This window comes from Dendrobates tinctorius, unplaced genomic scaffold (genome assembly GCF_039654945.1).
Source record: "Dendrobates tinctorius isolate UK_male_01 unplaced genomic scaffold, ASM3965494v1 ptg000025l, whole genome shotgun sequence".
In the NCBI taxonomy this organism is placed as follows: Eukaryota; Metazoa; Chordata; class Amphibia; order Anura; family Dendrobatidae; genus Dendrobates; species Dendrobates tinctorius.
The window spans coordinates 804,620-828,936 of record NW_027361693.1 but is presented as its reverse complement, the minus strand read 5'-3'; the positions used below and the strand labels follow the sequence as shown (position 1 = coordinate 828,936).

The 24,317-nt window shown below is 46.6% G+C and overlaps 1 protein-coding gene across 1 annotated transcript in view; it reads right to left on the bottom strand.

The window, feature by feature from the left end:
- Positions 1–24,317, bottom strand: part of OTULINL (OTU deubiquitinase with linear linkage specificity like) — a 107,454-nt gene that overhangs the window by 39,112 nt on the left and 44,025 nt on the right. Inside the window, exons 2-4 of the mRNA XM_073569429.1 lie at positions 20,031–20,172; positions 19,908–19,945; positions 19,730–19,821 (exon numbers count right to left, since the gene is read on the bottom strand). Of these exons, the coding sequence (XP_073425530.1) occupies positions 19,730–19,821; positions 19,908–19,945; positions 20,031–20,172 (272 nt within the window). The remainder of the gene's footprint in view (positions 1–19,729; positions 19,822–19,907; positions 19,946–20,030; positions 20,173–24,317) is intronic.

Below are 24,317 nucleotides of genomic sequence, written 5' to 3'. Positions count from 1 at the left end.
GGTCCTATTATAAGGAATACTGCCCCTGTGGCTACTATGCGGTAGCCGTGCTCGCGGAACCCGAAGATCACGAGCCCCCATAGAAAAGGACTCTAAGGACACTCCCCGCATCTCGGGAGCTCCACGGCTGTGGGGTCCCTTGCTACCGACCACCAGAAGATGGCGTGGACTGTCGGGCATTCGCTGCAACATTATGCAGATTATGGGGACGGTTTGCGCCCTAGTTAAATGAGAATTTTGTTGATGATTTTGTGCTCTTCTGATCTTCTAAAAAAAGGGGGGGGGGTCTTTCTTGGTTTTGCTTGATATAGTGGGGATACAATAGAATCAAAGAGGAGGAGTGTCCATGTCCAAGGAAGGGGGGAGAGTCTTTTCTGTTTTACTGTTTTGTGTGTGATGGCTTTAAAGCAATAGTAAAAAAAAAAAAAAAAAAAAAAAAGGGGTACTCGTGCTGTTATAAAGTAGTTTTGAAGTATACTAAGCATGAGAAAATGCAACAGGTCCGGGTAAGAGAAGGTGTGTGTGACCGAAGGAGACGTGAGACCGAAGGGGTCTTATGAGTTGAGAAGGTCTGGGAGACCGAGACGCCGGCCATGACTGGTAACCAAGAGAAAGCCAAAGAGATGGAAGATGTGAAGCAGACAGTAGTCCCAGGTCAGGTTCCCGACACCACGGACACCCCACAAAGAGGAGGGCGGGCGCTGACAATGATCTGGTAGGTGTAAGGCCTCGATCATGGCGTACCGGATTGCGAAAAGTGGCAGAAGGGGAGAGTAGGGGAAGGTACAGGCTGGAGGAAGAGAATCCAGGTGTACCTAGCCTAATTTTGAAAGATATTGTCATGTGGCGTGTGCGCTGGTGAGTGGCAGTAGGCCACTCGGAGCATGGTGCTCCCGGTTTGTTTTGGCCCCCGTGGGTAGTGGGTTTGGCCCAACAACTGGTCCGACAACAGATGGTAGAAGAAGCTTCAGAATGACGAAGGTAGGGGGCTATGATTGTCGGGGACGACAATAGACAAAGGAAGGGGGAGTGTAGGGAAGGTGACCTGACGGACGGACTGACTGGTCAGGTTTCAAAGGGGTTTGCACTTGTCAGGCAGGATGTCAGTTATGACAGGAGAGAAAACAGCTAGGAAAGTGTAGGTGACGTGCAGTACCTGGAATTGACATTAGAGGGCGGGGAGGAGTGTGAGTATAGGACTTGACATCACCTTAGGGCTAAGAAACCGTTGGTCATGGGGGGCAGAGTTACAGGGAACCGGGAAAGTTATAAATTTGACAGGAGGGTTCCAGAAAGTTCCAGTCCCCGGGAGGAACTCAAGAGGAGAGGAGCCTGTGGCAAAGTGGGTGTTGTGAGGAAAGCTCAACCAGGGGACTGAGGAGAGAGAAAGTCAGGGGTGTTGTGAGTTCATTTTCCCCTTCGTCACTGAGGTCTGGTGAACTCCCTATTCTGGTAAAGGAAGGTAATGAGCCTGATTATCAGGCACCTGAGCCTAATGATGATGACTGGCTGAGTGGAGTCACGGACTGGATATAAGGCTGCCGACGCCCTTCTGCCCTGCGGGTGATTTCTCTGTGGACTTCTAGGAGACCAGTCTGATTCCTGCTCCTCTAAAGCTAAGTTTTCTGCTTTGCCTTTTAGCATTTGTGTTTTGTTTTTGTTTGCCTTGCTTTTCTGGATTCTGCCATTCCCTGCTGGGGTTAGCTGAATCTCCTTTTGCTGGTTGCTCTGTCTTCAGAATATTCCTGAGTACTGACATAGTCTTTTTGAAGCCTAGCGTCTTCAGGGCCTTTTTCACTGTCAGTCTGTTGGCCCTTATTTTCATAGGGTTTTTCACGGATTGCAGACAGCAGCCTTCCTGTCCTTTCCTATCTAGTTAGCTTGGGCCCCGACTTTGCTCAGTCTATCTTTCTGTGTTAGTGTTCTTTCTTCTTGCTTCACCGTCATTACATGTTGGGGGCTGCCTTTTGCTTTGGGGTCTGCTCTGGGGCAGTTTAGATTTCCCTTTCTGTCTTTAGGCTATATAGTCCTCCGGCTGTGATCGAGGGGTCTAGGGCATCGTAGGAACCCCCCACGGCTACTGGTAGTTGTGTTGATAGGTTCAGGGGTCTGCAATCCGATAGCTGCCAACTTTTCTGGTTTTCTGGACTTCGCTAGCATTTCTGTTTTTGACTCCTACGGTGACTCATTCATAACAGAATCACCCACCATACCGCAGATCCTAGGGTACTCAATAGCAGGAAAGAATTGTGTTTAAAAAAAAAAAGGTGTGTATATTCTTTCCTCTATAGCTCTGGTAGGCCATTTTTTCTCTCAATGGAGATAAAGCAATTGTCTGATCGTGTGGAGCAGCTCGCTGCGGAAGTGCGGGGAATTTCCGCCTACCTTGCTCGTTCGCATGCTGTTGAACCAAAGATCCCTACATCTGATGTATTTTTTGGGGATCGATCTAAATTTTTGAGTTTCAAAAATAATTGTAAATTATTTTTTGCCTTGAAGCCTAACTCGTCAGGGAGCTCCGCGCACCAGGTTAAAATTGTCATCTCTTTGCTGTGTGGCGATCCCCATGATTGGGCGTTTTCTTTGAAACCAGATGATCCTATTCTGACTAATGTGAACGCATTCTTTCAAGCCTTGGGGTTGTTGTATGACGAACCTAATGCTATTGATCAGGCTGAAAAGACCCTGTTGGCATTGAACCAGGGTCGAGATTCTGCAGAGTTGTACTGTCAAAAGTTCCGAAAGTGGGCAGTCCTTACTACCTGGAATGATAATGCCTTGGCTGCTCTCTTTCGGAAGGGTTTGTCAGAAGCTGTAAAAGATACTATGGTGGGATTTCCTGTTCCCTCTGGTCTGGACGATTCTATGTCATTAGCCATTCAGGTTGATCGGCGTTTACGTGAATGCAGGATTGCACGAGAGGTGTTGCCACCGGTTGAACAGACGTCTGAACCTATGCAATGTGATAGAGTTTTGTCTAAGGCGCAACGTCAGGAGTTCAGAAGGCGTAATGAGCTGTGTTTTTTCTGTGGAGATGCCTCGCATATTATTTCTGTTTGTCCTAAACGAGAGAAACGCTTTGCACACACGTTTTCTGTTGGTGGTGTTCAACCTAAGTTTCTTCTGGCAATTACTCTGATCTGCTCCCTGTCCACATTTTCCGCCAAGGCTTTTGTGGATTCGGGAGCAGCGCTAAACCTAATGGACTTGGATTTTGCTAAACGTTGTGGATTTCTGATGACACCTCTGCAGACGCCTATTCCTTTGAGGGGGATTGATGCTACTCCTTTGGCGAAAAATAAACCTCAGTTTTGGACCCAGGTGGTCATGCGGGTCGCCCCAGACCATCAAGAAAATTGCAGATTTTTGGTGTTGCATGGTCTGCATGATGCCGTTGTTCTGGGGTTTCCATGGTTGCAAATTCATAATCCAGTTTTGGATTGGAAATCTGTGTCTGTGGTGAGTTGGGGTTGTCGGTGTGCCTTTAGTGAGGCTCCGTTTTTTTCCACCTCTCCTCAGTCGCATGATGTTCCTGACTATTTGGCGGACTTTTATTATGTATTTAGTGAGAATGAGTCTGCATCTTTGCCTCCTCATAGGAGTTATGACTGTGCAATTGAACTGAGCCCGGGGTGTAAATTTCCCAAGGGTCGGCTCTTCAATTTATCTGTACCCGAGCACGAGGCTATGCGATCCTATATTAAGGAGGTGTTGGAGAAGGGTCATATTAGACCATCCTCTTCACCCTTAGGTGCCGTTTTTTTTTTTGTGGCCAAAAAGGATGGTTCTTTAAGGCCTTGTATTGATTATCGTGCCCTCAACAAAATTACTATTAAATATCAGTATCCGTTACCCCTGATTTCGGATCTATTCTCTAGAGTTAGAGGTGCTTGCTGGTTTACCAAGCTTGACCTCAGGGGGGCGTATAATCTTATCCGCATTAAGCATGGGGATGAATGGAAGACGGCGTTTAATACTCCGGAGGGACATTTTGAGTACCTGGTGATGCCTTTTGGGCTCACTAATGCCCCTTCTGTCTTCCAGTGCTTCATGAACGATATTTTCCGAGACTTTGTCGATAAATTTTTGATTATCTATCTGGATGATATTTTGATCTTCTCCAAGGATTGGGATACTCATGTGGAACATATTCGGACTGTGTTCCGGATCTTGAGGGAGAATTCCCTGTATGTCAAAGGATCAAAATGCCTTTTTGGAGTTCAGAGGATTTCATTTTTGGGATTTATTTTGTCTCCGTCAACTATTGAAATGGACCCGGCCAAGGTACAGGCCATTTATGATTGGGTTCAGCCCACTTCTTTGAAGGCCCTCCAGAAGTTTTTGGGTTTTGCTAATTTTTATCGGAAATTTATAGCAAAATTTTCTAGTATTGCCAAGCCATTGACTGATCTGACTAAGAAGGGTGGTGATGTGTTGAATTGGTCTCCGGAGGCTGTTGCTTCCTTTCAGGAGCTGAAGCGAAGATTTACCTCCGCACCGGTTTTGCGGCAACCTGATGTTTCACTCCCATTCCAGGTAGAGGTGGATGCTTCTGAGATTGGTGCAGGAGCTGTTTTGTCCCAAAAGGATCCTGTAACATCTAAAATGAATCCCTGTGCTTTCTTTTCCCGAAAGTTCTCTCCATCTGAACGTAACTATGATGTGGGGAATCGGGAACTGTAGGCCATGAAATGGGCATTTGAGGAGTGGAGACATTGGTTGGAGGGAGCTAAACATCAAGTTGTGGTCCTCACTGACCACAAGAATTTGATTTACCTAGAGTCAGCTAAACGCTTGAACCCTAGACAGGCTAGGTGGGCCTTGTTTTTTTACACGTTTTGATTTTGTGGTCTCTTTTCTTCCTGGAACTAAGAATGTCAAGGCAGACGCCCTCTCTAGGAGCTTCTTTGCTGATTCTCCTGTGGTGACCAAGCCTGCTACCATCTTGGGCGAAGGGGTAGTTCTTTCTGCCATCTCGCCCGATTTGAGACTTGCTCTGCAAGAGTTCCAGGAGGACAAACCTGAGCGTTGTCCCAGTGGAAAGTTGTATGTTCCTGACCAGTGGAAGAAGAGAGTGATGTCTGAAGTTCATTGCTCTGCATTGGCTGGTCATCCAGGTATTTTTGGTACTAGAGATCTGGTGAGTCGCTCTTTTTGGTGGCCCACCTTGTCTCATGATGTCAGGAATTTTGTGCAGTCCTGTGGGACTTGCTCCCGGTCTAAATCTTGTTCTCGCTCTAGTGGGTTGTTGATGCCTTTGCCGGTCCCCAGGAGGCCATGGACCCATATTTCAATGGATTTCATCTCTGATATGCTGGTCTCTCAAAGAATGACTGTTATTTGGGTGATTTGTGATAGGTTCTCTAAGATGGTTCATCTTGTACCACTCCCTAAGTTGCCGTCTTCCTCTGAGTTGGTGCCCCTGTTTTTGCAACAGGTGGTTCGCTTGCACGGGATTCCTGAGAACATTGTATCTGACAGAGGAGTTCAGTTTGTGTCTAGATTTTGGAGGACTTTCTGTTCCAAGCTGGGAATTCAGTTGTCCTTCTCCTCTGCTTTTCACCCTCAGACCAATGGGCAGACAGAGAGAACAAACCAGACCTTGGAGTCGTATTTGAGATGTTTTATTTCCGCTGATCAGGATGATTGGGTTTCATTTTTGCCCTTGGCCGAATTTGCTTTAAATAATAGAGCTAGTTCTGCCACTTTGATGTCACCTTTTTTTTGTAACTTTGGGTTTCATCCTCGATTTTCTTCAGGGCAGGTGGAGCCTTCTGCCTGCCCAGGTGTTGACACTGTGGTGGAGAGAATGCACCAGATCTGGGACCAAGTGGTGGATAAGTTATCTCTCTCCCAGGAAAAGGCCCAGCGGTTTTCCAATCGACATAGGACCATTGGTCCCCAGTTTAAGATTGGTGATATGGTGTGGTTATCATCAAAAAATATTGCTATGAAGGTGGCTTCTCCTAAGTTTAAGCCTAGATTTATTGGACCTTACAAGATTTTGGAGATTATTAATCCGGTCTCTTTTCGTTTGGCTCTTCCTGTCACATTTAAAATCCATAATGTGTTCCATAAGTCCTTGTTGAAGAGGTTTGTTGAACCAGTTGTTCCTGGGGTGGCACCTCCGGACCCTGTATTGGTTGAAGGTAACATGGAATATGAGGTAGAGAAAATACTGGATTCCCGTCTGGCTAGACGGAGACTCCAGTATTTGGTTAAGTGGAAGGGTTATGGTCAGGAGGATAATTCCTGGGTCTCTGCCTCTGATATTCATGCCAAAAGATTGGTGCGTCACTTTCATCGGGCTCACCCTGATCGCCCTGGTGGCATGGTTGAGGGTTCGGTGACCCCTCCTCAAGGGGGAGGTACTGTTGTGAGTTCATTTTCCCCTTCGCCACTGAGGTCTGGTGAACTCCCTATTCTGGTAATGGAAGGTAATGAGCCTGATTATCAGGCACCTGAGCCTAATGATGATGACTGGCTGAGTGGAGTCACGGACTGGATATAAGGCTGCCGACGCCCTTCTGCCCTGCAGGTGATTTCTCTGTGGACTTCTAGGAGACCAGTCTGATTCCTGCTCCTCTAAAGCTAAGTTTTCTGCTTTGCCTTTTAGCATTTGTGTTTTGTTTTTGTTTGCCTTGCTTTTCTGGATTCTGCCATTCCCTGCTGGGGTTAGCTGAATCTCCTTTTGCCGGTTGCTCTGTCTTCAGAATATTCCTGAGTACTGACATAGTCTTTTTGAAGCCTAGCGTCTTCAGGGCCTTTTTCACTGTCAGTCTGTTGGCCCTTATTTTCATAGGGTTTTTCACGGATTGCAGACAGCAGCCTTCCTGTCCTTTCCTATCTAGTTAGCTTGGGCCCCGTCTTTGCTCAGTCTATCTTTCTGTCTGTGTTAGTGTTCTTTCTTCTTGCTTCACCGTCATTATATGTTGGGGGCTGCCTTTTGCTTTGGGGTCTGCTCTGGGGCAGTTTAGATTTCCCTTTCTGTCTTTAGGCTATATAGTCCTCCGGCTGTGATCGAGGGGTCTAGGGCATCGTAGGAACCCCCCACGGCTACTGCTAGTTGTGTTGATAGGTTCAGGGGTCTGCAATCCGATAGCTGCCAACTTCTCTGGTTTTCTGGACTTAGCTAGCATTTCTGTTTTTGCCTCCTACGGTGACTCATTCATAACACAGGGGGGTGGTCCTGACACAAAGTACCGCAGTACAGACGAGGCCCTGGAGGAAAACATACCAAAATGACGACGACCTCTCATAGTAAAATTGCTGTTGGTGTACAGGCCTAAGGCGGCCACAGTGACCGAGCTGGCGGGTACGTCACTGAGTTAAAAAAAAGGACGGTGTGTGTATCAACGTCTCAAGTGAAAAGTACGGTGTGTGTTCTGGGGCCTGGAAATGGAGAGTCGGGGAAGAATTGCGGTGTATTGCTGGGGCCGTCAGACAGACGGTTAGAAATAAACTTGGACCTGTTGCACCCGAAACCTGCCTCCATTTTGTGTCTGTGACGTCTTTGCGTGGTAAGAGAGGGATCACCCCCCCAGCCCGGCCTACCGACCCTACATATATACTGTATATTTTTTTTTTTACCAAGCTCGAGGTTTAGTAACTAACAGGTGTCAGCCAGATACCCTCATTAATGTTGTCAATTATAGGCCTCTGTCATCTTTTTAAGTAGGAGGACTTGCACAATTGGTGGCTGACTAAGGTAAGGTTCACATTTGCTGTTGAGTCCGCTGCGTAGTGTTCACAATCATAAACGCATGCAAACGCCTAAAAACGCAGCGGTTTCTAGCCGCATCATCTTACCCAAGACGTCAAAAAAAGCGGTGTTTTTATGTGTTTGTATGCGTTTTTGCATGCGTTTGCATTTTTTATGCGCATGCTTCCCATTTGGAAAAATGTTTCAAGGAGATATTCTGGGACACAAGCCATGCCCAATGGGCGTGTCTCATGGCATTTCGTTATATAGACCCTTGTAGAGCTAAAAACAGCAGATTTTGAGGCTGTATCCTACGTCAAGATGGTTATTTCCAAGGAGAGTTTCTTGTTTAAACTGGATTTGGATATCAAATTGGTTATTGCCTTTGCTTGTGACCAAGAAAGGAAAAGAGAAAGAAGGAGAAGAAGACGGCGTTGGCGCTTTTGGCAACACCCCATTCTTAAAGTCCGGGAGAACCTTGGAGCCTACCACTCCTTATTCAGGGAGCTCCGTGAAAACCCAGAAAAATATTTTGACTACATGAGGATGTCTCAACAGAGCTTCCAGGAATTGCTGGGTCGTATAGAGGGAGCCATCAGCAGGCAGGACACCCAGCTCCGTAAAGCTATTCCAGCTGAGGAACGTCTGCTGGTGACACTAAGGTACACAATATTTAAAAATAAACGCATGCCTTTCATAATTAGTATTGTTCTGCAATGTCCCTTTTTTTGTCAAAACCCCTTGTAGGTAATATTATTATTCTCTGTTTGGCAGATTCCTGGCTACTGGAGAGAGCCTATCATCGCTACATTTCAAGTTCCGGATAGGCCTTTCCACCCTTTCTGGGATTGTTGCGGACTCTTGCCGGGCTTTGTGGGACGTGCTTTGTGAGGAATTTATCCCCCTACCCAACATGGAAATCTGGCTGGAAAATGCGGAAAAATTCTGGGAAATTTGTAATTTCCCCAACTGTGTGGAAACAGTGGATGGGAAACATATTAGGATAACCAAATCGGCTCGAAGTGAATCAGAGTAACATAGTAACATAGTTATTAAGGTTAAAGGAAGACTAAGTCCATCTAGTTCAACCCATATCCTATCCTAACTTGCCCTAACATGTTAATCCAGAGGAAGGCAAAAAAAAACCCATGTGTCAAACAGTAAGCTTCACATTGGGGAAAAAATTCCTTCCCGACTCCACATACGGCAATCAGACTAGCTCCCTGGATCAACGCTGTTTCTGATGTTGGACGTGTAGCATGGCAAGATGCAATGGTTTAATGTTTAAATTGTATGTAATGTTAGGGTCTTTCAATGTTTACCTGTATTTTACATTACATAAAAAAATTTTGTACAACACCTGTTTACTTTGTTTATGCTCCCATGCTTTACACTTCACTTGTTCTCTCTGTGTGAGTGCTATGGTTGGTTCGCATGAGCTCCATCATCTCTTCAGTCTGCATTATACTTCAATACATTAATGCACACTGAATAGATGATTGAGGAAATGTACCCCATAATTTTACTTACCAGCCCGTGTGAAGAACTACTGCAATCAGGATGCCAAAAAATACAGCATCCTGACTGTAAGGCTATGTGCACACGTAGTGGAACTCTCGCGGAAGTTACCGCGAGAATTCCGGATTCCATTCCGTAATTAGCTTGCAGAATGCTAGCGTTTTCCAAGCGATCTGTAGCATCGCTTGGCGACCTGATTGACAGGTTGCTCACACTCGTCAAACATAGTGCTTGACGAGTGTGACAGACTTTTTACTACTGATGCTGCCTATGCAGCATCAGTAGTAAAAGATAGGATGTAAAAAATATTGTTATTCTTACCTTCCGACGTCCTGCGCAGTCTTCCCGCCTCTTTCCACGCTCCCGGTCCCAGTAATCCTTTGCAAGAATGACCGCGATGGCTTCCGTTCTCGCGGGATCGCGACGTCTCACGGTCATTCGTGATGATGTCACGCTCTGACGTAATCGCGAATGACCGCAAGACATCGCGGTCCCACGAGAACAGACGCCATCGCGGTCATTCTCGCAAAGGATTAATGGGACCGGGAGCGTGGAGAACGGCGGGAAGGCTGCGCGGGGCGCCGGAAGGTAAGAATAACAATATTTTTTATTTTAATTCTATTTTTTACAGGGATATGGTACCCAGAGCCCGGAGGACAGTCTCCTCTCCTTCGGACCGTGAGTACCATCCGCAAATGTTCTGCTTACTTTTCGCATGATGGGCACAGCCACATGTGGAAATTAAGCAGAACAATGCATTCCTATGGGTGCGGGATCGCCGCGATTCCGCTAAATTAATGAGCATGCTGCGTTTTTTACCGCAAAGTGATTCCGCTACGGAAAAAAACGCAGCATTAGCACAGCATTACGGAATACCATAGGAATGTATGGGATGCTTATTTTTCGCGGCAAAATTGTGCATTTAAAACCGCCACGGAAACGCGAAAAAAACGCTACGTGTGAACTCAGCCTAATAGTACTTACACCTGAGCAGGTGAGTACTGCAGACCCCTGACCATTTCTGTTGTTGACCTTATTTTTTGGGGGAAGGATTATAAGGTCTCAGTTTTTTTGCCATCTCAAAGCTTTTACATGAGAGAAAAAAAAAAAAATAAAACAAAAATTGTGTCTCATGGAGCTATGAGGTGGAAAAAAAAAACAGCGTGTGTATACACGGCGATTTGTGTGTTGACAGCGCACGGTGTATGTTGCCGGCGACGAAAGAGACAAAGACCAAACAGTGGTATGGGGCAAACAAAAAGATTTATTTACAAAAATAAAAAATTATTTTGTTTTACAGACTGAGGGGGAAATGTTACGGACCAGGGGGGTGTGCAGCCGGGAGGACTGGCTGGGGGTGGATGCTGAAGGGGTTCCAGGGGAAGGGGCTACTAGATGTGTGGGGTCTGGGAGATCAAGGATGGAGGTAGACACATTAGGAGTGGAAACATGGGACGGCAGAGACACATTAGAAGGGAGGGACAAATTGGACATAATAGACACATTGGGAGGTGAGGGTGGTGCAGGGAGCACCACTGTCCTTTCCCGCCTCGGTTCCTTTTTCTGTCTCCCATGTGTTGGGTGGCTGCTTGTCCTTCTTTTCCTTGGAGTCGTGGGATGAGAAGGCGTGGTGGCGGTGGAGGAATCACGACCCGGTATTTGGGAGCTGGTGGACAGACTAGATGGTGCTGGAACCTGAGTGATTGTGTAGGTGGACGGTGTTGCTGGATCAGGACTCCGGGTGATGGTCGTGGTGGGAATCCGCACAGGAGGAGGACTAGGCGTGGTGGTGGAGTGGCTGTCCGCTGCACTTGGCATGGTGGAGGCCCTGTAGTGGATGGCGGCAGGACTGGGCATGGTGTTGGCCATACAGGGGTATGCAGCAGAACTCGGTAGAGCTGTGAACCGGGTAACTGGTGGCACAGTGGGAAAAACCGATGCCAGCAGGTACAACCGAGTCTGCTGCATAGCCTGAACGTATGCAGCATTGCAGGCCTGCATCACATTCAGCTGAAGTTCAGGCGTAAGGTTTTCAGCCATGCCCCACTCAATGGCAGTAAAAAAATGATGTGTTGGTCTCCGTATATCGGTTTCCAGACGGTCAAGTCGCTGGTGGACAGACTGGAAAAGTGTAGCAACATGGCTCCTAACACTTTCCAGTCTATCTACCATCTACTTCATGCCATCCTGGAAAACCAAGCTCAAGTGTAGAAACTCGGGCATGACTGTCCTGTCTGAGGCCTTCTGCCGCTGTCGGGAAGACCCAACATTAAAAAAAAGAGGCGGAGGAGGCCTGGGACTGGGGAAGACCTGATGGGCCAGCTGCCTGTTCTTAAGCTTGTGACGCAGGCCTACTTGCTGCGTCGCTGGTGGATGGCTGGGACTGCTCCGAGGCTGTTCATTGAAGGACCGCTCCAGAGGATGAACCAGGTTCCACGGTGCTGCTCCAGGTGCTGTTAAAAGAAAAGCCAAACATTAGAACGACAAAACAATAAATTGTACAAGCACCAACTTCTGTGGAATAGAAAACATCAGATTAGGGAGCACAACACAATGGAATACAACACAAAAATACTTACGCTCTCTGAGCAAGGACGGGCCTTAGGAAAGCCAGCATACGGTGATAATTGTACTTCCTGAGCCTCGCTGCACCACCACCACTGCCACTGCGAGCCTGGTTCTCGTGTCTGAGGTTCTTATTGAAGCGATCCTTCATTGAATGCCACCGGGTTGTGACTTTGGTCAATGTGAAGGGGGATAAAAAAAAGGTTAAACAATGCACCTTATGCCGTGAGCACACAACCATGTGTGATGCGAGAAACTTTCAGGAGTTTATCGCATCACACATGGTTGTGTGCTCACGGCCTTTACAGATTCACTGGCGTGTCAGACCACATTTCAATACTTACGAAAGTCCTTTCTGTCTCTTGGCGCAGCGTTGTCCCAGTCATCCATCAGCTCTTTGGCCATCTCATTCCACTGCCGCAAAAGCACCACCATGTCCGAGTGGTCACAATGACGGGTGTCTGTGACGAGCGTCAGCTTACGCTGAGTCGTTCTTCTTTGAATGAGTGGACTCTCTGGGCCGTGGCGCCCACCCACCTAGGGCGAGCTGACCTAGTGAGAAACCACCCCCTATACAGGGAGTGTCAGGGGCAAGACCAAGGGGGTGAGATACCACAGCTGCTGGACCAGACGGCCGGCTCAGGAAGCAAGACAAGACGAGACAAGGCATTAGTTCAAGTAAACTTCATTCAGGAACACTTCAGGGTACAACAGGTGCAAAGGTGAACACACAAAGAACACAAAGCAAGATGCGTGCAAGGGCACGCCGAGGTCCAAGGCATGAGGAACTCTTCAAGGTAAAATAGGTGCCAAACGTGAACACACAGAATACATATAACAAGGTGCGTGCCAGGGCACGCCAAAGTCCAAGGCAGGGTGCGAGGAATCGGCCTCCGGAAGGCTGGCGAGGACTGACAGGGTCCAGGCATCAGAGTGTAGACATCTGGCTCCAGACCTCCGGCAGTAGTCAGCTGGCTTCAGGAATCCGGCAAACTAGGAGACAAAACAGGGTGCGTGCAAGGAGACACGCCAGGATCAGATTCACAGAACGGAGACCTGCGCATGCCAAGGGGCATGCCAGGAACGGGTACAAGGACGGAGGCCTGCGCGTGCGAGGGCACGCCAGGGAGGAGCACAAGGACGGTGGCCTGCGCGTGCGAGGGCACGCCAGGGACGGGTTCAATGGCATCGGAATCCGGGGTGCTGGCATCGACCGACAGGGTCCAGGAATCAGGCTATGGACATCAGCTCCAGACATCAGGCCGCAGTCATCTAGGTCTGGAACTCTGGCAGCGGTCGGCTGGTTACGGAATCCGGCAGGCAAACTTGGGTTCAGAGCAGAGCAAAAAAGAGGCAAAAGGCTTTGTGCAAGAGTAGCATGAAAAAGGTACAGTGCAAGAACCAGCGTGCGTGCAAGGGAGCATGGAGACCACAGCTGGGAGCACCGGCAGGTGGTACCGATGATGGCATAAGCAAGCGGGCACGACTAGAGGTGGCACCGCTGCGGCCACGCAGTCGGAGACCACTATAGCACTGGACAGCGGGCACGGCTGAGGCACACAGGCGAGCACGGCTAGAGGCGGCACGGCTGAGGCACACCAGGCAGTCGCAGGCGACCAGGCACGTGCACGGAGGCACAGAGCCACAAGACAGGGCTAGGCAAAGATACAGGACAGAGACGCGTGCAAACAGCACGGCAAAGCCTAGTACAAAAAGTGCAAGAGCGCACGAAGTATCAGAGACAAGGCATATAGTAGTAGACAGAACCCTGCGCATGCAAAGGACATGCCAGGGGCAAAGTACAAGGCGAGGCCTGCACGTACCGAGGGGCACGCCAGGGACAGAGCACAGAACGGAGGCCTGCACGTGTAGACAGACATGTCAGGGACAGGGACAGAGTCTGGCAGCGGAGCGTAGGCCAAAGCCCAGAACCGGGCCAAGGGAGAACCTTGGGACTAGACAGGGTACAGAGCGGAGGCCTGCACGTGTAGACAGACACGTCAGGGACAGGGTACAGAATGGAGCCTGCACGTGTAGGAGACACGCCAGGGACAGGGTACAGAGCGAGGCCTGCACGTGTCATGAGGCACGTCAGGAACAGGGACAGAGCAAAACATAACAAGGAAACATAGCAAGGACAAACAGAGCACGGAGGACAACACGAGACAAAGCACGAGACAAGAGACAGAATACGAGCACGAAGCGTGTGGAGAGACGCACGACAGAGCAGAGTGCAAGGGCACAGAATAGAGGGAGCAACCCCACAGACCAAGCAGCCATGCAGAGAAGCAACACAATACTCAGGCCCTGAGCATAGGAAGGGGCAGTCTGATATAGAGCATAGCACCACCACTTCCGGGTCAGACCAGGGAAGAGCTTCCAGTTCAGATCCTCTAGGATCACAGAGCGCGGTCACATGATCAGGGCTTCAGACCTGCAGAGACGATTGCAGAACCAGACAGTGCAGGATCTTAGGAAAGGTCACATGATCAGGGTTTCAGACATGCAGAAACGATTGCAGAACCAGACAGTGCTGAAACATAGGAAGGACACATGATCAGGGATTCTAGACATGACGAGATGACCACAGAAGGCAGAGCAGAAACGCAGGCATCCTGCAGCTCAACAGACATGAGGTGAGTGTGCACACTGCTCTAGGGAACATGCAAGATAGCAGACACGAGATGCGCGTGCACACTGCTCCAGGGGTTCTTGAGGCAAAACAGACATGGCGGACATGGCGAGCATGACAGTGTCCCACAGGGCGACTCTCTCCTGAACAAGGGAGATGAGGATGTCATTGTCAGTGTAGTCCTCCTCCCATTGTGCAACCTAGAAATGAAAAAAAACACATTACTGTTGTCAAGATAAAACAAGGAAAATCCCCCCAAAAAAACTAAATAAAAAGGCAGAAAAACTAGCAACACTCCAAGAAAAAAAAAAAAAAAAACTTACACGCCATCTGCCCACCGATCCTTGTGCCTCCCTCTGCTGCTCCGGACCCTGGACACTTGATGAAGTGTTCAGTAAAAGAAAAAACATGATTTTTTTTCACATATGTACAGTGATACTTACCAACCATAGTTGCAATGATACTCACTTCTGAATCCTGTCCTGTCTGCTCAGGACTAGAGGCCATGCTGAAGAATGCTGCAAGAAAGAGACAGAACATTACAGACTGCAGGGAGTAAATTAAAGACACACAGATATTAGGTTGTATACTTACATTTGGCTTGAATTCAGTGATGTCTTCTCTGCTCTTTCAGTCTCAAGTGTCTGTAGAGTAATGGACAATGACTGCCCAGACCCTCTTTTTATCTATCTAGACGTGGGGGGTGGCTAACCAGTGTCTAGACAGGTTTAATCAGGAAAAACACATGCGTACGGAAACGCTAGCAAACGCATGTACTAGCGTAAGGATGTGTTCTCATAGACTGTAATGCATTGTTTTGATGCATTCCTTACGCAAGCGGCCGCATGCGTCTGGTGGCGGCAAATTGCCGCCTCCAAAATTACAACATGTTGCGTTAGCCGTGCCAAGCCGCAAAACACAAAACAACGCATGCTTAGTGAAACGCGGCTGAAAGCATATCAACGCAAATACCTGCGTCCACAACGTTATAGATAGGAAAACACGACGCATGCGAATGAATGCGGCATAAACGCTGCGGACACAACCACAAACGTGAATCCAGCCTAAATACTTTTTTTTCTCCACTGTACATGGTAAATAAACACACAGCCAGAAAAAAGTCCTTTATTTGAAATAATCACAGACTCCTTTACTGAAGCTAAATTAACCACGCTCATTGACCGCCTAATCACCGACGCCCTCGTCTCCGGCAAACAATGAAAAATAATAAACCATCATATAATACTATCCTGTGCGGCGTAGTCCATTTAATACTGAGTGTCCCATGGCTATCTCACGTGCAGAACAGCCTCCGGTGATATACTGACAGGAGGTAATCGCTCCCGCAAAGTATCACCGTGTTCATCAGCTCCGGTGCTCTCACTTACGGCACTACCGCTGTGTGAAAACATTTTAACACAGCGGTGCCGTAAGTGTGAGCAACAGAGCTGATCAGCTGATGTACGCCGATAAACTCTCAAGGTGGTTCAGTGATACACTGCAGGAGCGATTACTTTCTGTCAGTGTATCGCCGGCGGCCGGGAGACATCGACATGGACACTCGGTATTAAATGGACTACAGCAGACAGGGAGTATATGTTGGTTTATTATTTTTGATTGTTTGCAGGAGAAGCAGGTGTCAAGGATTAGATGTTCGGTAAGTATGTATATTGCATGTGAATACGTATGTGATTATGTCAAAGTTTTGATTTTTTTGGACAATTGACCACAGGTGCCGCATGATGAGACTATTCTACCATCATCAGCTCATGTTGTCTCTGTTATATGTGACAGCAGACATAGACGGATGGGAGTAGTAGTCCCATCAGTCGACGCCTAAGTACAATAACGATGGGCTGTTCGTCGCATGGGTACACAGACCGCCACCCGCACACAGACACAGACAGACACACACATTCTCCACTCACACTCTTCCTCCTTCTGACATAATTTCCCTTGACAATTCTGCAGCTTTTTTGGCAGAAAATCTGCAGCAAATATGCTGCAAATCTGAAAACCTTTTTACACCTGCATTTTTTCTGCAGATTTGACGGACTCAATTGAAGTCAATGAGTTAAAACCACTGCAGAAACACAAAAGGAATTGACATGCTGCAGAAAATAAAATGCTGCAAATACGGATGGAAATTTACGGATCATGTGCAAAACACTTCAGGATTGCCATTGTATTACCTTGCTTTAATATTCCATTGCGTTTTTGGAGCATTTCCACGCATAAAAAAGCCGCAAAAAAACACATCGTATGCACACAGCCTAAATGGAACCTTAGTCTATTCATGCTGCCCAAAGTACTGGCAGCATGAATCAGCCCCTGGTTGTATGATTGAAGCGAGGTATGTTCTCCTCTGAAACGCTCGAGCGTTTGGACCATAGGTAGAGATGACATTAGTCTGACTTTTCCTAAAATCACTCTAGTTCATTGACAATTCTCTTTGTATGTACACCCATGAAAGAGACCTGTCATCACCTAGAGAAGTGGAGAAGCCCAGCTGGAGATCATAGGCAGAGCCAAGACTAGTCTAATGCCACCCACAGCCGGATTGTTAAACTAGTTTTATTATATGAAACACTGGAGCTACATGCATACATGCAATAATAGAGCCAGGCTCGGATTCACATTGCCCGTGGTTAGGCAGAATGAATCAGGCGAGCGACATGAACGATTTAATGAGATTTTTTATATTTGCTAAGTGAGAGTTGCTGCTGATCTTATTGTGCAACAGCAAATAAAGTCTGTAGTTATAGCCGTAGCTCCAGTCATGCAATCAGTAATGGACTTGAAAGCTTTCCTTATGTAACTGCCTCAGAGAACATTTGACCATTCCATCTATTGCCAGTAAAGTTAGCTGCATCCTCACTTTGTGCCTTTTATCCTTGGGTCTTGTGTTTTATATGGATACATATTGCTCGTGAATAAACTGGATGCACAGTTTTATAGACGTTTATGCAGTTTACACGTGCTATTACCCTTCAGGGATCGCTAAGTAAAATATTACTGCAGCTATCAGTGATAAGTGTACAGTGGTTATGTTCTCTAAAGGTTCACGCACAACTAGCTAGAAATGTATGTGTGCGCTGGAAAACCATGGCTGAGAGGACAGGACAAAGCTGCTTAAAAATATACATGACAACTTTTGAGAAAGGCAGTGAGGAAGATTTCTAAGAGTAGAAAAGAAATTGGCACCAGACCACCTAAATACATACAGGTCTCCTCAATTCTCGCAGACCCATGAACTAAAAGGGAATCCGATCCAGATTGCAGATCCTGTGCACCATCACACTGAAGCTCGAAACTATTGCACCTGCTATTAGAACCATGCTTTATGCCAATTACTGCTCCATAAGCCTGATTGGCCAAGAGGCCAAGATGCCCCCTACTCACATTCTAATCCTCTTACCAGGCTAGGAGTCCAGGGGCATCATGATTTCATTATAAGCAAACAGGGGAATTTTGTGGTTCACACACAGCCTTTCTTGGGAAATACTGTGCTATAATTTTGGAGTGTGTTGAGCCAAAGGCAGGTGTTGATCCAGGAGAATGTGAAATCTAAGTTCTTCCTTCATATATACCGTACTGTTTCTTTTGCGTCCACCTTTGATTTTGGCTCAAGTGACTGTATGATAAACTCCTATAAAGACTTTGCTAAGAATAGGTGAAAATTTTGAGATCGGTGGGGTGGTGAAATCAGCCCAGGGGCGGACAAATCATTGATGAAACCTAAAAGGTAAGGGGCCCATTTATATCTCTAAAGCAGGTGCAATTTTGCATTTTTAAGAGCTCTTGGGCTGCAAAGGGTCCATATATTGTACTTGCAGAGGGGCCCTTTTCTGTCTGTGTCTGCCAGTGGTTTAGCCATTAATACCCCATTTCCCCATGGCTAGCAAATGCATCTCAGACAGGAGACTTTAGTCATTGCATATCACAGTTGGATTTGGAATTGCAACTTTTTAATGATTTCTCTAACAGAGAGTGTTTTTACTGAAGATCTCGATGCTGGAATTCCCTTCCTTTTCCATCCCTCTTAATGAATTAGGCGTATCCTACTCTGGTCACTCATCATTAAAACTGGCATATACACCAGTCTAAGGCTAGTTTCACATTTGCGTATGGAGGAGCTGCGGACTTCCTCCGTGAAGCTCCGCCCACTGCCGCACCTCCTCTGGTCAGCTCCGCCTATGTCTGCAAACTTCTGCATGCGGCCTGCGTACCCTATCTTTAGCATTGGGTACACAGCTCGTGCGGATGTATGCGGATGCCTCTGCATGCGTCGTTTTGACGATGCATCGACCGCATCAAATTTCAACATGTTGCGTTCGACGTTGGTCACATTGTCAAAACGACGCATGCGACGGCATCCGCATACATTCGCATGACCTGCGTACCCAATGCTAAAGATAGGGTATGCTTGCCACATGCAGAAGTATGGGGATGTAGACGGAGTTGACCGGAGGAGATGCAGCAGTTGGCGGAGCTTCATAGAGGAAGTCCACAGCCCTCCGCAGTTCCTCCATCCGCTAATGTGAAACTAGCCTTAATGAATCGGTGCCTTAGTGTCACAACTAATACAGTTTCAAATATAGTAACATTACATTTCACAATACATACATAGGCTCTTTAAGATCTTTTGAGGCTGATGTGCTTACTTTGAAAATTCCCTTCCGAACGGCTGTTTAATCATTTTTAAAAGTTTTTGTGTCTCATGGAAAAATAAGCTTCTTCTCAGTCCTGCGCGACCTAGACTTATTGCTCATTTTAAAATCAGGTGGGAAAACTCTTAAAAAGGATTGTACAGCCTTTCTGACATTGACTTTAAAAGTAAGTAAACCTCCTCCATCAGTCCTAAGAGATCTGTCAAATTATATATTTAGTTTGTAAAATGAAATCTGGTAACATATTGTGGAGGGAGAATAATTTCAGATATCTGAACTTTATTTCTAGCTTGTATTTCAATGTCATTAAAACAAATGGTGTTTAATTGTTTAGATGCCAGGATTGTGCCCAGCGCTGGGACTTGTATTCTTGCAGCGAAGGTTTCTTGCAGCGATCAGCGATACCGGCAGGGGGGCTGGTCGCTGATCGCTGTCACACACAGCGATCTCGGTGGTAAGATCTCTGTTGTGTCACAAAACTTGTGACTCAGCAGCGTTCTCGCTAGCGAGATCGCTATGTGTGACGGGGCCCTAAGCCTTCATGTGCAACCTCAAGCAGTTATTCAACTCTTTAATTCTTTCATTTGCTTCCATTGAACAAAAAGAACAATGCAGGAGAGTAGGAGAATTTATAAGGTTTACCTTCCGCATCTGCTTAGCATTAAGGGCTTCCCCTTTCCATTTTTTAGAACAATAAGAGATCACGTCGACTTCTGCATTCACACTCGGGTTTCCTGAACATAGATGAAAACAAGAACAATAAGATTTCTCACAACACGCATTTGACCTACAGTCATCCAAAGAGAAACTGGATACTCACTTTTATTTTTAGAATGACCTTGGCAAGAAATACTGCACCTGAAATTAAGCAGACAAGTTAATGGAAATGGTTGTGGGAGAGGAACATGTGGAAATTGCCCAGATGCAGGAAGGAATAACATACCACAATGCAATGAAGGCTTTGAAGTGTTGCCACATCATGAACAGCATTGCCACAGCTCGAAGAACACATTGGCGTACTTGGTTCCATGACTTCTTTATAACCTCTTGAATGGAAGACATCCATGAATGTTCCATAGAAGTCTCTGAAGTAATTATAAAAAGGTAATGTCATCTTTTGAAGCAGACACCTTAGCAGGTCTCAAGTGTAGTTTGGCATTTACTCTTTAACCCCTGTAAAGCGATCTGTTCGTTTCTGCAAAGGTACCTGGTTTGCTTCCAGAATGGTGAAGCTGATTGTGAAAATGCTGTTAGCTAGGTCAGTCATACCATAAAGTCACGGACAATAACAATAATGGTAGCCAAAACCAGAATAGTCCATACGTTCAGACAAAGATGTGAGGCAGAAGATAATCAAACGTCTCCGTGGTCAAGTCCAGAAATGCCTCCAATAAAGTTAAGAGTGTACGAGAACACTAACCAGGGGAGAATAAAAAGGGCCTTTTATAAGCTTAATAAAGTGGTGTACAAAATAGTAACTGGCAAGTGATAATGAAGATTTAAATAGCACACCCAGAACCCTCATTGGCTGACAAACCTGCCCCGCACAGTGACTGCCAGGTCAGCAGTACCTTCATTTACATATATATTATTTTAACAATAGACCACTGTTGGCATATCCACAAACCACCAAGGAATGTTAAAAGACAATTGTCATTTAATAAGACAATATTTAAAAATTATGATGTCTATATAAACCAAATATAAATATATAAAAACCATTTACATGGATGTACACGAAAAAGTGTAAAAGTTAATGCAAATTGCACTGCTTACCCATGGTGTATGGAAAGGATACATCCTCCACACTGTCCTGAAGCATGTTTCACCTGATTGCTTTCTCAAGGGGAGGTGTTAACTGTGCTGTCCTGCCAGGGTTTGTGTATGGGTTTAAAAAGGGGTAATTTAAGTGATGCCTGGGCACCGCAGTCCACGCCAATCTGTGCATATTAGTCTGAAGCCATCATCGCATCCACGCATGTCGGGTACCTCATGACCCATTCATGTCAAAGACATGCGCGTGATGCATCATTGATGGCTGGTGCGGAATTATTATGCCAGAAAAAAAAAAAAAAAAAAACAGCCTTACCAACACCAGGTTAGATTACAAATGCACTAGCAAAATGCAGCAGACCCTCATGCTGGGGTAGCAGAGGTGCAAAATACTGATGGAAGCAGCCACTCACAAACCTATCATTTCATGGAGGGGGGGTGGCTGTCTACTAAAAAAAATGCACAAAAATAAGGCTTGCGTTTGACGGCTGTCACACAGGTACGTGTGATGCACAGTGTCTGGCTTACAACCTATCAATGAAGCCCATATTACATCAGGCGGGTTGTCCAGCACTATATGAGTGCACCCCACTAGGACAGACGCCCTAGTTCACTCAAGCAACACTAAAGGGCCTGGATGCATAATGCAAAAATAAAAAAACGTGCAATAAAATACATCTCTCCTTTAGCCATTTTTGATAAAAGTAGAAGTACCACTTTATCCTCTAGATCAAAATCTATCTTTGACAATAGTAGATTATTTTTCAGGAACAGATACATCGAGTTCTCAGGAACTGTCCAAACATGATGGCCCTAATGACTGGATGAATGTGTGCATGGGAACCTTGTAACAGGGAATTGACTGTTGTCTCTTTGCAGTATAGATTGATTTGTATTGATCAATCCTCCTTAACACACAGTTGTATATCCAGGAAATGGATCTTGAATTTGTGCCATTTGTAGGATATTTGAGGTTGAAAGAATTTTGATTGAGAGTCTGCATGAATTGAGAGTCAGCTCAGTTTCCTGCCAAATTATCATCAGAGGTGTTTGCTATATCACTGTGGAAAATCTCTCTCTCCCAGAAGCCAAGAAACAGATTTGCATATGACGGAGAAAATGCCACACCCATTGTGGTGCCTTGTCTGTTTTAATAATAAGTTCCACAATTGGATGTGTTTAAATAAAATGTTCCTGTGCTGAGAAAATCTTCTAGCATTTTTCCGGCAGCCCCTACAAGAAAGCCTGAGGGGCAGTAAAAATGTTGAAACGGCTGGAAAAATTGCTGCGACTCCCAGATCGTTACTGAAAATGGTGGTGTCACACTTTTACTGCACTTTAAGGACTGACAATAAAACGTTTAAAATCAATGAGAAATTGGAGTTTACAGGAAAAATTTTTTTACATATACTTGTATATATGGCTAAATTTAAAAAAGTTAAAAAAAAAATCTAATTTAAATTAAAGAAATAGCTGAATGTAGCAGAAGAATTAGGGAGTATGCTAGTTTTGACGGCTAGTTATTGCTTGACCATCTTTAAAAACTTTCTCTCCTTGTCAAAAATACCTGTTCATCAGGGCCTGGGCGCTGGGAGGGTGTCATGAAACTGTCCCAGGCCTCTGACTGTGTACCCCGGCGTCTACTGTACCTGGTGTGTCTCCCTCACCTCTACTCCTTGGTTGGGCAAGGAAGTTTGCCCCCTGCCACTAGCTTTGACTGATGGGAATTTTTTAGAAGACCTCTCCGCCTCAGGAAGAAAAGATGCAAAGTTCTCCTTGTAGCTGGGTCTAGCGGGGTGAACAACCAACCTTTTTCTTGGCCAAGAGGAATGTAACGTGAAGGTCACCGGGAAGGCAGCGGTAGATAAAGTCTGCCTTATGTGCCAAGGTCCCTACAGCCCTCAATTCCCTTTTTCCACCATGATGACTACCCTCCATTTCCTCCTCCTCAGCCCATCCACGTAGGAGAGATGGGACGAAGTTTGTGTGGGTTGTCTCTTTTGTGCTCCTATTCCTCCTCCTCTCCTTCAGCCTCCGCCTCCTCATTGTTACCCAATCTGTGATGAGCAGATGAGATGAGGCTGGGTAATATCTCCCTGTCTCAGGTCTTCCTCCATCTCCACCTGGTCCACATGCAAAGCTTTATGTTTAATTGCCAGCAGCGACTGTTTAAGTAGGCACGAAAGTGGAATCTTTATTCTGATTATGGCGTCATCGCCACTAACCATCTTTGTGGAGTCCTCAAAGTCTTGGAAAACCGCACAAATGTCAGACATCCATGACCCCTCTTCAGTTGTTATGTGTGGAGGCTGACCAGAATACCAATGAACATGTTGGAGCTGGTATTCCACAATTGGCCTCTACTGCTCACAAAGCCTTGTCAGCATGTGCAATGTGGAGTTCTAGAGCGTGGTCACGTTGCGCACCAGTCCGTAAGCTGGCACTTGCAGGTGTTGCTGCAGCACAGCCAGAGCATACCTTGACCAGAAGCTCTGGCAAATCTGAGGTCTTAAGAAACTGCTGAACTTCCAAGTTGAGCATGTGGGCCAAGTGTAGGTTCAGCGTCGAGAGCTACAGATCGGTCTGGTCTGTTATTCCTTTCAATAGCTCTGCCATGAAGTGCAGTTTGTCTCCTAGACAAATTAGCTTCAGCAGAGCCTGTTGCCGCTTTGTTGAGGCAGTGCTGTGGAGCTTCCAGCTTCCGGTTGATATTCTCTGAAATAACATCAGAGATGGAAGATGAGGAGTAGAAGTAGGGGTGACGGAACTGGTCAAAGAGGTGGAGAAAACCCTGTTATAAGTTGTTAGGTGTCGGGTTCCTGTCGCTGCACAGAAGGAATCCCGAGCCTTGCTTTCGGCGGTCTCCCATTCCTCTCCGACCGCAGAGGAGGCTGCTCAGCGGACTCGTCGATCCCAGCGCTCTGCTCAGACTAGCACTGTGGGTTTGGATGCTGCTGCCACCTCTGGTCCAGCTATAGCAATGCATGCTGGTCAGCAGTGAACTACTCCAGGGACTAAGTCTTCCTTTCGGTCTACTGAGCATGCCCGTGGGATGATCTCTCATTGGAGATCAGAGGTCACATGCTCAGGTCCTTCTCCAGCTTGGATTGGACCATCAGGAAGGTCCCGGACGCTGCTATAAAAGGTTCGCATGGCCGCTCGGCCATGCACTAGTATAGACAGTAATTGGTTGTGATGTGTGTGATGGTGGATGCTTGTGCACCACTGACTCATTATGAAACCCCTTCCCTTTGATACGCATGCTGGTAGGGTTTAGAGTCCTGAGTCAGTGCTGAGCAGCGGCACTGCAAAGCGCCGCAGTGCTTCCAGCTTCCCTCACACGTTATGCCAGAGAGTGTCAGCTGCACGACACCTCTGTACCGCATACTCTGCAGTGTCTGTCTCAACAGTGCAGTGCGCAGTTACTGCGCTTTCCAGTGCTAAGCTTAGGTTGGCT